The sequence below is a fragment of the Channa argus genome, chromosome 11 (assembly GCF_033026475.1).
Source record: "Channa argus isolate prfri chromosome 11, Channa argus male v1.0, whole genome shotgun sequence".
Classification (NCBI taxonomy): Eukaryota; Metazoa; Chordata; class Actinopteri; order Anabantiformes; family Channidae; genus Channa; species Channa argus.
In genome coordinates, this window is record NC_090207.1 from 15,137,996 (window position 1) to 15,153,788 (window position 15,793).

At 42.9% G+C, this 15,793-nt stretch overlaps 1 protein-coding gene across 5 annotated transcripts in view; it reads right to left on the reverse strand.

Moving 5' to 3' along the window:
• Window positions 1-2,641: 2,641 nt before the first annotated feature.
• Window positions 2,642-15,793, reverse strand: part of setbp1 (SET binding protein 1) — a 32,365-nt gene continuing 19,213 nt past the window's right edge. For 4 of the 5 annotated variants that reach the window (XM_067520226.1, XM_067520223.1, XM_067520224.1 and 1 more), the window contains 5 exons: window positions 14,763-15,172; window positions 12,660-14,591; window positions 12,327-12,534; window positions 11,138-12,203; window positions 2,642-7,358 (listed from right to left, as the gene is read on the reverse strand). In XM_067520226.1, the coding sequence (XP_067376327.1) occupies window positions 6,853-7,358; window positions 11,138-12,203; window positions 12,327-12,534; window positions 12,660-14,591; window positions 14,763-15,151 (4,101 nt within the window). In that variant the 5' untranslated portion in view covers window positions 15,152-15,172 and the 3' untranslated portion in view covers window positions 2,642-6,852. Of the gene's footprint in view, window positions 7,359-10,487; window positions 10,569-11,137; window positions 12,204-12,326; window positions 12,535-12,659; window positions 14,592-14,762; window positions 15,173-15,793 lie in introns of all 5 variants that reach the window. The other variant, XM_067520227.1, reaches the window with a different exon arrangement.

Sequence of the window (15,793 nt, forward strand, 5' to 3'; positions counted from 1 at the left end):
GGGGTGCCTCTAGATGTTCCTTACTCTATCTATCTTCATAAACACAAGCTACAGTCATTCTCTGTAACACCAACAGAGATAAATCGAGGGGGGTGCTTGGTTGCACGGCAGGATTCCTGGTTAGTTGGCCTGGACTGCAGGACTGTGTGTTGTAAATTTATAGCTCTGTCTGTTGGTGGTTTGACACATTCACTAAAATTCAGTGGCATTCACTCTGTGCTTCTTGACTCTGAATATCATCGGTGTGAGACCTTTAGAAACTTCCCAAGGTGTTCCTTTGCCAGCAAAGCTGGATTTGTTGGCATATTGATAGAGATGACTTGTCAACAGTTAACACAAACAACTGAGATAGTTTAGAGCTCATTCAGAGAGTTTTGCTACAGATGTGGGTTTGCCAAGGGTTAAAACAGACAACAACAAAGCCGGCTCTGATTCATCTTCCCATACTTGTCCATTTGAGTTAAAAAAAATACGCTACCAGGACTTTTGCTGTGGGAAAATACTGATTTATGCTGGTATTTAGGAAGTGGGCCGAGTTTGGGAGAAAGATTTAACAATTTGAGAGTATAATCATCAAGGGGCTGCCCAATCCATCTATGATAAACTCTAGCATTTTCAAAGTCCTTCTACTCTTGGTTGGGTGCCATGGAACATTTTCGGCCATTGTTGGCCATAGCTGTTGTTGGACAGTGATTAAATGTCTATGCCTGACCAGTTCCCATAGTTTTTGCAGCCTCTGTAGTACTGACACCTCATGTTGGCTCTTATTGGGGACTGTACATCAAAGCAAAACTTGTTATGTTGTTATCTACACCTTTCATCAGAGTAAAACTATTCTCACAGTCAAAGATAGATGATACGCATGCTTATACAAACAGCGGTGAACTTGTGAACCAAGAATTTTAAGCAGGAGAGAAGCCACCTGTAAGACGTGTAAACTACTTATTACTTGGTCATTATGGGAGCAATGCCAGATTTTTTTTACCTTTATGAGGCCTGACAACAGCACATTAGGCAAATCAGAGTTTAATAAACTAGACAATTTAGAAGTGGTGACTATATATTGTACTTTATTCTGCAGCTGACAGGTTCCTCTCTATATTGCTTGTTACACTAAGAATTGTGACTAGTCACCTTGGACAGTACATGTTTTTAGATGCCATACTGCAGTTTCCATCAGTACTACATTGTTTAATGCAGAGGTGAACTAGGAGTGAGAACCTACCAAATTTTGAAACAATTTCCCTAAAAAACTGCTTACTTAAGTTTGAGAATAGTAAACCTACAGGCTCCAGCTAAGCAGCACACTTCATAAACCATGTCGTCCTCCTACATTTTCTGAGTACAGTCCTCCTCTATTGCATTTCCATTAAACTCTGATTGTTCAAATATTTTGTTTTTGTGTACCTGTACTGAATTACTTCTGCCATTTGCAGGTTTTTTGGATTTTTTTAACCTTTTTTGGAACAAATAGCAAAGATTCCATAGTCTCTATGACACTCTAAATTCAGTATATTTCCACGAGTTTGTTCTGTCCAGCATGGGGGCTGCACCTACTGCCCTGTCATAATACATTGTTTCCATATGTACATGAAATATGCCACAGAAGCAGTTTTAATAAATCTAATTAATATGTGCTTTATATATATATTACATATAACTCTTTATACTAACAGAATACCCCTATTTATCACTGACCCAGGAACCCGTTTTAATTGTATTATCTGTCTTCACCACCACTACCTTTCACCTCATTAGTGATCACGTTGTATAATGTTTTTACCTGGAGCCTGTGCCATGGACCAAACCATCCTTGGCTATACATGTGATGCTAAGCTGGTGAAAACATCTATGCAATGCATGTCAGATTGATAATGCTGCTTTCCTTTTAAGTGTAGCTATGGCAAGAAGTGGCTCTCTGTGCTGTTTCATTGTGATCACAGCTCTTGTGATCTATTCCATCCTCTGTCTTGTGCAGGAGGTAGAAGGGGGACATGTGTGCTCATTTATAGGCATCAGGAGAGTGATTTGGATGCAGCACTGACTTCCATCAGAGGGTTTTTTCTTCAGTGCAACACTGGCGGTGCCAACAGTTCCATCAGCACCACTAGATACTCTGAGACACATTTGGGCAGCTCACCCTGCAACCATGGTAACAGAAGAATTTTACTAGTTGGCAACAGCCAATTGTGGGGCACTTCCCACTCAGCTCTGTCCAATAACAGAGCAGCCTGCAGCCCGGCCCACCTAGAACTAACACTGATGGGCTAATGCAGGGTGGATTTGGAGATGTAGGCTTGGCTAATGAACAAGTGAGAGTGTAAGAGTGTGCAGGTATGTGTGTGTCAGTGTGACTAAGTGAGGCTGTAGCATAATCTGATTAGAGGATTCCCTCTTTTAACCACAACAAGCAGACACATTGTGAAGTAGTACTCACTCACTCAGACCATCTGACATTCAGCACAAACAGTGTAGCAAGTCCTCCTGTCATCTCACTCCCACAAACACACACATGCAAAATTTCAACGGTCTCTAATCACAGAGTAAGCCAGTCAGGCTTATCTTGTCAAAGGAGTTTTAGGACATCAGAGCATTAAATCTGATACAGTTTTACCAAAGAATAAGAAAACAAGTGCCACAATCAGCTGTCCATAGAGTCATTTATTATTTCACACAATGGATAACATGAACAACTTCAACTGTAGTTCTTCTTAATAAGTGCTCAACACTGCCAGCCAACAGAAGGGTAGCAAAAGAATGAGCTTTTCTTTCTGAGGAAAGAGAAAAATAAGAAAAAAAAAGAAAGAATTAACCTACAAGATCATGAAAGATAAACATGACCAAAAGCATGCCAGCGGACATGGATATACATATATATTGCATGTATATATGTGCTTAAGACATATATCTGTATGCCAGCAAATGCAAATACAAAATATATGTGTACATTTACACATACATACTGTGAAGGATATATGCATATGCATGCACATCTAGTATTTACTCTATATGTCAAATATTTGCAGTTTTTATTATTCATACAATGTACAAAAATGCTTCATGAATTAAAAAATTCATTACAAAAAGAAACATATCAAACAATGTACAAGTCTTGCTCCAAATTCAATTGAAATTCAACTTTCGGCTTGTCTAAAATATTTATGCATACAATCAAGTTGAGCATGCAAATAAATGAAACCCACTCTAGAAAAAGATTCAAATACACTATGTATACAAACTAAAATATGCCCACACTGTTAGAAGAGCTCACTTTGTGCTCTAAAGAAGTACATTTATTGGTTTTCTCAATGCTTAATCTGTACTTTCAGGTTTGAACAACATTATAGCTTAGAACTGTACATTTATGAGGTGCTGTCTCACATGACCCCTCACTCCACTTGTAGGACACTCGTCACAGCATGCTGCACAGGGAATGGGGAGGTTATCAATATTTAGGTGCCATTTTATCCCATCCTTGTTGCTGTTGCGAACAGGTAAATGTGGAGTACAGTAAATACACCCCAGCCACTGATTTACTGGGCTAAATACAACAACAGTGACCTTGAACCCTATTAACAGCACATCCCCTCTGCAGTCTCTGTGTAGAGTGAAAGCTCTGGATTAGGACAATACTTGTCAGTGTTAGAAGGCACCGGAGCATTGGCTGGTAGGAGAGACAGACAGGACAGACAACACCTGGGGTATTTAACTCGTACATCAGAGACCGCTGACTGACCACAGTACGGAGGAGTAAGCTGCCGAGCATTTACTGCATGCTCTACACCTCATGGACCACAAGTCTAGACCTCAACTTCACCACAACAGACTGCAGACCCAATGAAAGTCAGCTAGCCAAGCAAGGTTAAGCACACTAACATTAGAGCAAGAGTATTTTTGGCCATTTCCACTGAGAACTCCCCCCCCGCACACACACACACACAACCATCTTGCTTACTCTTCATGCTACTGCACTGCTCCCAGCCTATTGCCACTGCAGGCAAAACAGCTGCCAGGTAGCAGGGATTTCTATTTTTGGTCGACTACATTATAGTGGAGCTTGTATCATCCAAGAACCTTTAAAGGTGTGATAAGGCAAATAAATTTAGCTTTTTGTGTTATTTAATAGACTGGAGAGAAGACTGTAAAGATGCATCATTCAAATAATTTAAAATATGAACATTGATCAGGGTAGTCATTTAAGGTTTTATTGGGTCTTAGCAGTCTTAATAGTTAGAGGTCTACTGTGGTTTTAAGAGACAATCCCAGCATAGCCGAGCTCAACCGGTATCCGTGCAGGATGGACATACTAACACTATTTACAACAAACACTTCAGTACCGTAGTTTTACATCTGGTTAAGGCTGTACTGCATAGAGTTGCAGTAACTATAGTTTTCATGAAATGATAGTCACTTTCTGCACAACTTATTACAACTTACTGGTATTATTCACAATTCTTGTTACATGAATTAATTTTATCCAGTAAATAAGACCACTTATTTCTCTTTGTCGAAGGGTGGACCCAGAACAGAAATTCCCTTTAAGGTCATTGCCAGGCATGGCCTGATGCATAGCAAACAACGATATACAAGAATGTGTTTTCCATGACAACCTCCTCCGTTCCACCTCGGCCAGGTAAATATAACAAATTGTACATTGTAAATAACTAGTGATATAATGGGCAGATCATACCCATACTGCTGTATAGAAACACATGTGTCACAGTGGACCTTTCTGTTTCCACCATTGCTTTAAAGCAGTATGAATGTCAGAATGTAACATTAAATAAAGTAATATCATATCATCTTTATCAGTACAGTCCTACTAGTTCTGTCATGACGAAATCAATCAGAATCCTAGGAGGAAGCTGTGAAACAGGCGGGATGCCTGGCAACAGAGGATGCTTACTTTGGAAGCTGTGAAGGGACATAGGCAGTGTCAGGGGTATAATGACTAAGACACATGCGTCATATGCACAATCATGAATATTTTGGGTCAATTTCTGGGGCAATCTTTGATATTTCTCAGGTCAAATGTAATTGGTGAGAAAAAAAACATAAGGCACAAGTTGAACTGCTGCAACTGAGAAACCCACCCCCACCAAAAGAAAACTGAATTTCCATAAATGAAACTTTAACAACTATGCAGAAGAAACATTGCTTATTATTTGAAATACCTATTTGAGGAAATACCAACCACTATCCAAAGCCACAGAGTTTAACAAAGACTTAACATACTGACACAAAAAGTCCAACATGGCTACATTCTAGAGTGCACATAGGAATGCTTTACATTGGTGCCAACATGTGGAGAGTTTGTCGAACTCTGATTTCAGTACTTTTAAATGATACATCCTTACGTTGAATACTAAGACTTTGGCTTCTAAATCTAAATACTGGATTTAGTTTTCAAAAATACTTCTGGGAATACGGATTGAAAATCATGATACGTAGAAAGACTGGGATTAGCTTTCCAAAAACACTGACTGTGAGCCCTCTTCTGCTGAACTGTCCAATAACGATTCAGACTGGGACTTCGGTTCGACGCTTTTGGCTGCGCAGCCTGCATATACAAATTGATTAAAATAATGCATGCTCTCTGGAATGGATATCCACACCATCAAAGGCCAAAACATAAGGCTGGAACAAGCATGTAAGTGCTGCATTTGATTGATGCAAATGTATGGTATTTCATAGTGCATTAAACCAATTTTAAGGTTTACCAAAAACACACCTGATATTCCTCCTATATGCAATGCCCCTGGATAAGCACATGATGATGAGTTTATGAATGAATACATGTGGTTATTTCTGTCTAAAAACAAATTAGTTTTGAGTCGCACCCATGCCTGGTTTTGGTTATAAAACAATACACAACTTTCCTTGTCTATGGTACAACAATTCTATTTGATATACTGTATTCCAGTACATGTCTATGAGCTGGTTTCCCATGTTACAAGGCAGGCAACAGTAGACTTTGTTTCTATGTACAGTTTGGGACAGCCTCATCCACCATATTGCCTTTATGTCATTACCCAGGATGGGCCTAGGCAGAGAGAGAGAAATAAATGAGACAAGGGGGTAGGTCAACAGAGCACAAGCAGTGGGAGATGTAAAACATGACTGGGAGTAGATGAGAGGACAAAGGGAGATGGAGTTGAGCGGCAGGCACCAGGGAGGGCTAAAGAATTGGGATGAGTGTCAACCAGGAAGGGGGACCAGGTGTGAGAAGCTGCCTGGAAGTATTAGTTACTTCTCGGAGAGAGCAAACATTAAAACAAGAAAGGTACAAATGTAGGTGGGAGCAAACATATGGTTAAGTAACAGGATAAGGTGGATTAAATACTGCTGTATTATCCCACATGTCTTTGACAAGTTTCCTCAGAGAGGCAATAATAAGCAGAGCTGCACAGTTTTATATTAACCATTCCCCCTTCCCCTGCTGGTAAATATATGGCAAAAGCCACATTCAGATACAGTATCATAAAGTACCATACACATCACTGTATCAGATACATGAAGAATTACATAATATCCTACACTATTGTAAGTACCACACACTTTATAGCATCAGATTCTGTATCAAATAGTACCATATAGTGCCATTGTTAATGAAGGTCCGAGAAATCCTTAAAAGGCTCATATCTGGTTGGGCTTGACAAACAGAGGTATGGTAACGCATGTGTTCCACCCTACTGCTCCTCCACAGACCCAGTGTAGTTCTCACAATTTAGAGATAAGAAACAAAGTCAAAGTGCATCTAGAAGTCCCAGAATTAAGGGCACTGCATCTAGTAGGCTTGAAACAGGCTCTGTTATATGCTCTCTGGTTACAGAGTTGTTCTCTCCTTCAGGTCTAGTGACTGGACGGAGCCCATAACTCATCCCTGCTGTGGCCCCTGCCTCTGCGCTTCAACCCTTTCGCCAGCGTAGGCACCGACCGTGCTTGATGTACAACAGTCTCAATTGTTGCTGAGATAGAATCGTGATTGGAGAATTCCAGAGGCTCGGGGGTCAAGCTTGGCCTGAGGCTCTGCCTACCTGGCAGGTCATCGCACCTCTCCAGGACAGGCATTCCCAGAGTTCTCCCATCCGCTCTCCTACTGGCCAACATGTCCAAACCCCGACCATCAACTCGATCTTCCTCCCTCGTATTTGTCGTTTCTGATTCCTCTAAGGGCTGTTTTCGGGGCCGTCCAGGCCTTCTTTTGATGACATTGTTTCCTGTTTTGGCTTGTCTCTGCAGGCGCTTAGCACGAAGGATCTTCTGCACATGCTCAAAGTTCAAAGAATGCATCCTCCTGACGTCCTTCTGAATCTGCTCCACTTCACGACGTTTATATCTCCGCTTACTGGGAACACCTGGGAGAGGAGAGAGCAAGCATTAGTGAGGTGAGGCATCACAGGATAAATGTATAGTAAACCAAGGTCTATAAAGAGATAAGGGTTTCATCCTAGCTTATCACTTATCATCAAAATTAGCAGCCCTGCAAAGGCCAGGAAAGACATCATGCCAATTTAGCTCATGAAGAAAATATCTTTTTTACTTCAAGAGCTTCCTGCTAATTTTGACATATTCATGTAAGCCTTTCAAAACCCAGCTGAGCCAGGAGTGCAGATCCTATCCTGTAATTGTCTACTAGAAAGCAGGGAGGAGAGGGCAGAGAAGGAGATCCCATTCTGCTAGCAGGAAACCCACAAAAATGTCTCCTTCAACCATTTAATATGTCGCTACACAATAACAACCCTGTGCATCTGGAGCACAGGCTGCCAAAAAGCTAAACGCACACACAGATACAAATACAAAAACACACATGCATACTCTCACAAGCTGAACGTGCACAAATAATGAATTCAGCAGTTCAGAATGGCTGAGCAGAAGAAACTGGAACCATATTGTTTCCTTCACACTGGTGAACTGGGCAGTATGCCCTTTACATGCTGTTCTATCCTTTATCTTTCCCCCTTTCCCCATCACTCTCATTCTCTTATATACTCTTCTCTTCATGGGCAGTAATATGCTGCTCTCTAATTTTCAATTAAACTGGTAACACTGCACCATTTCATTTCCTTCTCTATTTCAAAAAACACTTCCCGGTCTTGGTCCATGTCTGTCATTCTTTTTGTTTCCCATCTCTGTCCCATTTCTTAGCTCCCCCCTCCTCTGTGTCTGGGCGCTGTTCCCAGGGCTCAGACAGAGCCACAGCCAAAATGGAGGAAAAGCACAATCAACCACCAGTCCCTAAGCAGTGTGCAGACAACATGCTTGGTCTCCTTTTCCTGAGCTTTAACTCCTTTTCCTGGAGTCCCTAACCATCTCTTTTCTTCCAGGATCCTGCTGATTCAGTGTAGCAGGTTTCTGCAGTGCTCTAACACACGATGACAACATTAAACTAAAACAGATCTGATTTTTATAGACAAAATATGGCAGGCTGGTCTGCAGAAAAATGTGTAAAAAGTCCTGCACAAAACATCTTTGGGTTGAATATGTCACTCGTATTTAGAGCTCCAGTTTCCATAAGGCATTGGAAAAAGCAGATACATAACAAATATGCAATACAATTTTGTTTTATTATTTAAAAAAACTAAAGGGTAATTTTACCAAATTAAAAGTTCTAGATTAAAGTGATTTATCGTGAGTTGCTAATGAACTATGACCAAGGAAAGATAGAGAGTGGTTTGACCGCTCTCCAGTTAAAATTCACAGGAACATCTCACACGTTTGTTGCTCAAAATTCAGAACAGACAGTGAAATTAATCTAATGAACAAAGCACTAAGTACCAGTGGTTTATGAGCTGCGTAGAAGTGTGCACATGCTCAGCTCACATACTCACACACTACAAAGTAGCAGAAATTAATGAGCTGCATACACAGAACATAAAACCGGTGACCTTCAGTGGTGTGAGGGGCTGTATGGCACTGAGGACCTGTTTCTCTGTAGAATGGGAAGCCACCGCTACACAGAAATACATGCTTATCTCCTTCCCTCTGACTGAGACCAGGTTTCAGACAGCGTAAAGTGATCCTTGACGTCTATTACTTAGTGTTTCTATGCATGGAAGTGCATGCATCTGTTTGAACAAGTCATGTGATATAAAGAAAATGATTCTCATTAATTCACTAAATCATCTCCTTTTATGCAAATATGAATGTGACAGATTGATGTCAGCTGTAGTGAGACCTGCTGATTAGACACGCAGACACACACATGAGAAAATAAAACATTTTAGATCACTATGAACTAATTATTTTACAAAACTCAGTTGCATGCTCAGGTAACAGAAGCTTTGCATTTCTATCACCTAGTGGATAAGGACCTATATATCTGTGTGTGTGTGTGTGTGTGTGTGTGTGTGTGTCTGTGTGTGTGTGTCAGTAAGTCCATGCCTGCATGTGTATGCATACATGAATGGTTGTGTGGCATGCATACACACACGCGCATGTATTTTAATTGGGCTAAAGCTGTAAAGAGAAGCAGTAAGTCATGCTAGAGGAGGGGCAGATGGAATGGGGAAAAGAGAGGGTAATAGGGGGTGAAGGGGGAGGGGATAGAAGGAAAAAAGCAGAAAGAGAAAGGAAAGAAGGAAAAAGAGGGGGAGGAAGAGGCAATGGAACAACAGGAAGTCTGTGAATATGGGGACTGTGGGAGAGAAGCAAGGGCAAGAACTACAGAAGCAGCACAAGGGGAAAAGGGAAAAATATGGAAGGCAGAAGACGTATAACAAAACTGGAGGGATAACGTGATAGGGGGGTAGGTGGGGTGGGTAGATGGTGTGTATATGAATCATCCGTCCCGGATCCCCTGGGATGGGGGGGTGTATTCTAACTGAGCCCGTGGCTTCTCCTCCCCACCACTGGACTAGGCCCCAGTCATTAAACCTCTGGCTGCCAGCCAGCTCTTTTAACACAGGCAAGGGCCTTTTACGGCATGTCTGTAGAAAATAAATCACACTGTGTGAATAATATATCTCTGGCAAAGGCATTGGCAGGAGAGAAGGAAGGGAGGGGAGGCAGGGGAGAGAGGGGAGATTGGTGAATTATAGTCATCTCCATCCATGCATTACGTTCTCGCTATCCTCAGCCAGATGTGCTCAAAGACAGCAGAATACACAATATACCAAAAGTACACATTCAAAGATACACAAACAAAATACACAGTTTAGAAGCAAGAATTAATCCTAATAATACTGTATAAAGGAAGTTTATGAATAGGAATCACCTTGATGGATAGGCTTGCACCTACATTTAATGGGAAAAGCCCTGCTTACATTTTTAAATATGTGATGAAGTCTTTACAACAGGAAATAGCCTACTATTGGAAAGAGAATAATGTATTTCTACCATTCTCCAGATTTAGCCACGGTGTGTTAACATTCTACAACCTCGGCAAGTTAGGATTACACAAAATGGATTTTAACACCAAGCATGTCTTTGCTACCACTGCTGTAATGTAGGAGGCACTGGCTACAAGGTAACATGATGTACTTAACTGTATAATATTCATATTCCTCTCATGTCCCCTCTCAGGAGGGAGGACTAGTTGTACAAGCTATTTCGCCCATTAGATGAACCTGTAGTCAAGCAGGTGAGGAAAAAGAACGCACAAAGGTGCCTTTTCAGAGGGAAGTGGACTTGAAAGTTTCACCTCTCATTCAAATAGCATTTTTTATTAACTCAAGGTTGGGAGACATTTGTGGTGACTATATATTGGTCAGTGTCAGGTGTACTTATGTTTCATTAATACATTTCTATTTCTAAATTTTTTTTCTCATATCTCTTCTGCCATTTAAGCAGATCTGTACTATGGTCCTCTGCTCAACCCTTTGAGCTTTTGGGCTTTTATGCTTCACACTATAATATGAAACTTTTCACAGGTAAGGCTTACCTGTGAAAAGTTAACGTTCGTTTATTGTGAGTTAGCTACAGGAATTTTAGCTATAAATGAAGTGAAACAAGCAACAGGTGGTTATTACAAATTAGTCAAACAAATACATGTAATCTACCAGACTGTCTCTGTAAAACAGAGAAAAAAACATTGTTTTATGGTTTCTAATAATGGTCAAAGGGCAGTGTGCTTGCTTGTAAGTACACAGTGTAGTTTAAAAAAGGATCAGGTAATCCTAATGTAAGAGGTTCTTACCAGTCAGGGAGGGACTAGAGCACTTATTCATCTCTGCTGGTTCTTGCCTAGCAGTTTGGAATGACGTTAAGCCCTGATCTCCAAACACAGAAAGCTTCATCTTCCTGCTCCTCCCACCACACTCATCGTCCCGTGATCCTGAAAAAAGGCCTGAAGCTGATTCCGACCGCTGTGATTGGTTACTGTAGACACTCATGAAGCTGTTTATTGGCTGCCCAGCCTGATGGGTGTGGAACTGACTTTCCACAAGAGAGTGTGTGGACAGCTGGTCCTGCTCAAACATCCCTAAGCTGGATCCAAGGCTTGAGCCTCTACCACTGTCCCTTTGCTTCTCCAGATGCTTTGAAGAGCCCTGACTGGTCAAGTCCCTTCTGTCACTCAGCATACTGAGACGTGCATTGGTCTTAGCTCCACTGAAGAGCCCCCCCAGGTCCTGTCTGTCTCGGGGTGAAAGGAGGGCTTCATCCTTGTGCTTATGTTTGTGCTTGTGTTTCCTCTTATGGACACGAACCCCTGCAATCCCACCTGCACTGCCACTGCCTAGGGAGCCCAGGCCCTCACTTCTAACAGAGGGCCCCTGGAGTGGGCCACTAGCAGAGCGAAGCTTTGTCCCTGGCTGGATTTTAGAGTGTCCACTAGAGTGGAAAGCCTTGGGAGGGGGGACAGCAGGCCTCATGAAGGGAGATGCAGGTGCAGGTCCTAGTGAGTGGTGGGGCAGGTAAAATGGGGGGGCAGGGGGAAAGTAGCCCAGACTCAGAGGAGGTGCGTAAGGCATCGCATATGGTGCTGCATAGTAATTTCCCCCTGGCAGCGGATAGCCATATCCTTGAACAAAAGGCAGCTTTGATGTAATTGGCTCACTGGCTTTGGCTGGACGGCCACGTCTTCTCTTTGCCTTCAAATCAGCACTCCTGCGGAGGTACGAGCTGGAGTCACAGGGGTATGTGTCGTAAGTAACAGGGTAGTAGTGATGGAAGTTGAGGCGGAAAATGGAGGGATATGGGTGCTGGGGATAGCAGGTGTATCGTCTGTGAGATACTCGTAGCTGCTGGAGTTTTAACACCACCTACAGAAATGTTTAAAAGAGGAAACATTAGGCAAATGCACCACACACTATGCACTTAAACATTATGGTACCTGGTCAACAGTGTTTGAACAAGTACTCTGCAAGTGTACGTGTGTTTCTAACCTCCTCCAATTCAGAGAGAAAATGAAGATGATCCCGGGTCTGTAGGCACTTCCGCTTCCTCCGATGATGTTTTTGCTTTTTTTCATGCTGTGACAGAAAGTTGTCAACAGCACTTACTTGACGTTCACAGTGTGTTCTGCTGCCCCTGTTGGATGCCTCCAGAGCTGCTACCTCTGCAGCCTCAAATCCACACAGATCAAATGAGTATCTGTGTAAAAACAACATGAAAGAAACCACCACATTTTTGATTATGGGTCATTATGAAATATGAAAAAAGAAAAGCTTTATATCAATGTTCAAAATATTTATAAGTGTAGTAGACGTTTTGTGCACCTGCGTCGAGAGGCGGGACCCTTTTCTGTCTGATCTGAGGTGCTGTTGTTGTCTGTCCCAATCCCGCTGTCACTGGGAATCGTCTCCTCACTATGGGACTCACTAATGGGGGATAGAGTCACCTCCTTTACTGATGCACCCTCAGACAGGTGGGAGGGTGAATTAGCCAGAAGGCGTGGAGGAGAGAGTTTCCACCCACCAGAGAGGAAACTTCTGCCTGGTGGCTTGGAAGGCAGGGCTGAGATGGGCTGCAAACTGGGCATAGTTGCATCGGAGTGACTGGTTCTTATGGATGGAACACTGGAGTTGGGAGATGAGTTGGTGGAAGGCACTACAGGGCTCTCATAGAGACTTGATAAGGACAGCGGGGGCTTTTCTCTAGTGGTTTTAGGAGGGTTAGAGCCTTGGTTTTCTGCTCTGGGCTTCCGCCCTCTCTTCTTACCAATGTAGATTGTTCCTCTCTTACTGACATTAATCTGTTTTCCCAGACGAGCTTCAATGGTAGATGCCATGGCACTCATAGCTGAGGTAACAGGGGCAGAAGACGACTTCAGAGTGCCGTTGTGACTAGAACCCGAAAGGATCTCATTGAGGATGCTCTGCATTTTCCCCAGCTTAATCTTATTCCCTGGCCTGGAACTGATTCTGCCACGTTTTAGCTTCAGACTATTTGAACTGACACTGGCAGTTGTGGAGGCAACTTGCACCATTGTGTTTAGAGTATGTGTCTTTCTCCTGCGACTTAGCCCTGAAGAGGTTTCCTGTGCCAGTGGACTTGGAGGGGAGGTGGAGGTACCCTCGTGGATAGTCTCCACTGTTAGGAGTGGCTGTTTCTTGGGACGTCCTCGTTTCCTCTTGATGGGTGTGTGGACGGTCAGACTGTCAGTGTTGGTGTAAAGGGGGCTGGAGGGAGTGATAGGGAAGGCTGAGGGCGGGTCAGTTAGGCTTGAGGGGCTACTACGGTTTTCTCTCTGGGGTGATGTGAGGTTGGCATGGCTTTTAGCTTTCAGGTACGACCACCTGTCCTTGGCTTTTGTTGGTCTGGAAATGGCTATGGAGCTGGTGCTTAGGCTGGGGCTAGGACTCAAGGCCACACGGGGTCTTGGACTGGGACTAGGACTAATATTAGACCTGGCTTTTGGGCTGGGGCTAGGGCTGATGCTGCCTCTGGAACTGGGGCTGGGGTTTGGGCTAGGGATTCTGGGGTTTGTGTTAAGATTGGGTTTATTGGTTTGAGAGTGAGTAGGCTCTTTGTGTTTGAGGGTGTCTGTGCTAATTTTAGGACGACCCACTGTGTTCTTTTTTATTCTATTTGCACTTAAAATTGACTCTGGTTCAGACACATTTGTAACTGTCTCTCTTTCTGCCCTGTCTACCCTATCTCCTTTTTCTCTTTTATCACCTTTATCAGCTCTTTCTGCTTTTTCTATTCTCTCTCCACTAACATCAGCTTGACTTGTGGGTCGAGAATCATTTTTGTGAGTCTCCATTTTATGTGCCACTTTGGGTTCTGGGGGCCAAGAGTGGTGCTTTTCTGTAGCATCAGAGTCCTGCCATTGCTGTGATTGCTCCTCTGTAGAAAAGGACTCATCGAACGAAGGCCTCCTTCGCCTCTTTCTTCCTTTTCCTTCCTCTGTCAGCATGGGCAAGCCTCTGTCTTCTTCATCTCCTTTCCTCCCTGCAGCTGCTCGCTCTCTTTCTTCTTTTCTCCTTTCCTCTCTTTCTACATGAAACCGCTCAGGTTTTTCATCTTGCCTGTATTTCTGCCTGTCCTCTAAATTATTTGGGTTGTCCAGTGCTTTCTCTGACTGTCTTGCCCAAGGTGTATCAGCACTGTGGGGATTAGAAAGCATCCTTTGGGAGTCCTTCCTACCATACTTTCTCTTGATGTTTCCAAAGAGCTGTTCACTGACCTCTTGTAAACCCCTACCCCTGGAGAAATGAATAAAAAATATTTAATACCACTTCACAAAATATCAAAATACAGCATTGTACTGACTTTCCCACCATCTCTTGTGCTTACTGTACCATAGTTCGTTTCTAGCAGATTTCTAGCATGTTTTGCTAATGATAAGGTTCACCGCACATGAAAATGAACTTTACCTGCTTAGAGAGGTCAAGTTGAGAATACTGGCATCTGTAACCACTGGCAACTGCAGGTCTGGAGTCAGGGATCTTTGAGGTGAAGGGCTTCGTGTCACTGTCCGTGAGAAAGGTTGGGTTGAATCGAGCAAAGAGCTCCTACTGGCTGCTGCCAAGTCTCTGGCTGGCTCAGACTCTGCAGGATTGGCCGGGTGAGGAGAAGGTGCTGTAGATGTGATCCAGTCTGAAGTGATTTGGTGGTGGTGTGCATGAGTGTGTTGGAATTGTTGTGTGAGGTTGTGATGTGTTTGCTGTGTGTGTGCAGGAAGGAGAGGGCTGCGAAGCTGGTGTTTGGGTGGGGTGTGATCTCCCAGTAGTTGTAGCAGGCCTCCTTCTCTCTGCTCCGGCATTCTGAACTGGCGCTCGTATGTCTGGGGACGGAAGAACAGAGAAACAATCATTAGTTACTAAACATAAAATGTAACCACAGGACAGCTTTATATAGATGTGGGGATAAGCAAATGATATGATAATGATAATGTGATCATAAAATTACAACTATTACTACTCCATTCTCTGTCTTCATAACATTAGTCCACATCATCCACTTCTTTGTATAGTTTCTTTTTATCAGCCCATATCAAATCAGTGATTTGTTGTGCTCTGATACTTCATTCTACTCTCTTCTCAGCAGGACTGAAGCTTTTAATGCATCTCGTCTGCATGTGCAAACAGTGAGCAACAAAACAAAAGCCTTGTTTACAGAGCAATTAAATTCCTGTGGCAAGGATGTTGCATGCTGTGAGAGCTGGTGGGGATAGAGCTGGGGGTGTCAGAGTGCCCACAGTGCACAGTAGCCTGCCATAGCCATAGGCGTGTCCCTGGCTGCCTCAGAGCCCGAGTATTTATATTTACTTTGTTGATAACCCCTGTTCCGTTCACTTCTGTAAAAGTCATAAAATAAAAATATACTGTGATACTGTCAATACACAAACTGCTCACACAATATAAGTCTCTAAACTATGACACAGTTTATCTACATTTTTCAGTAG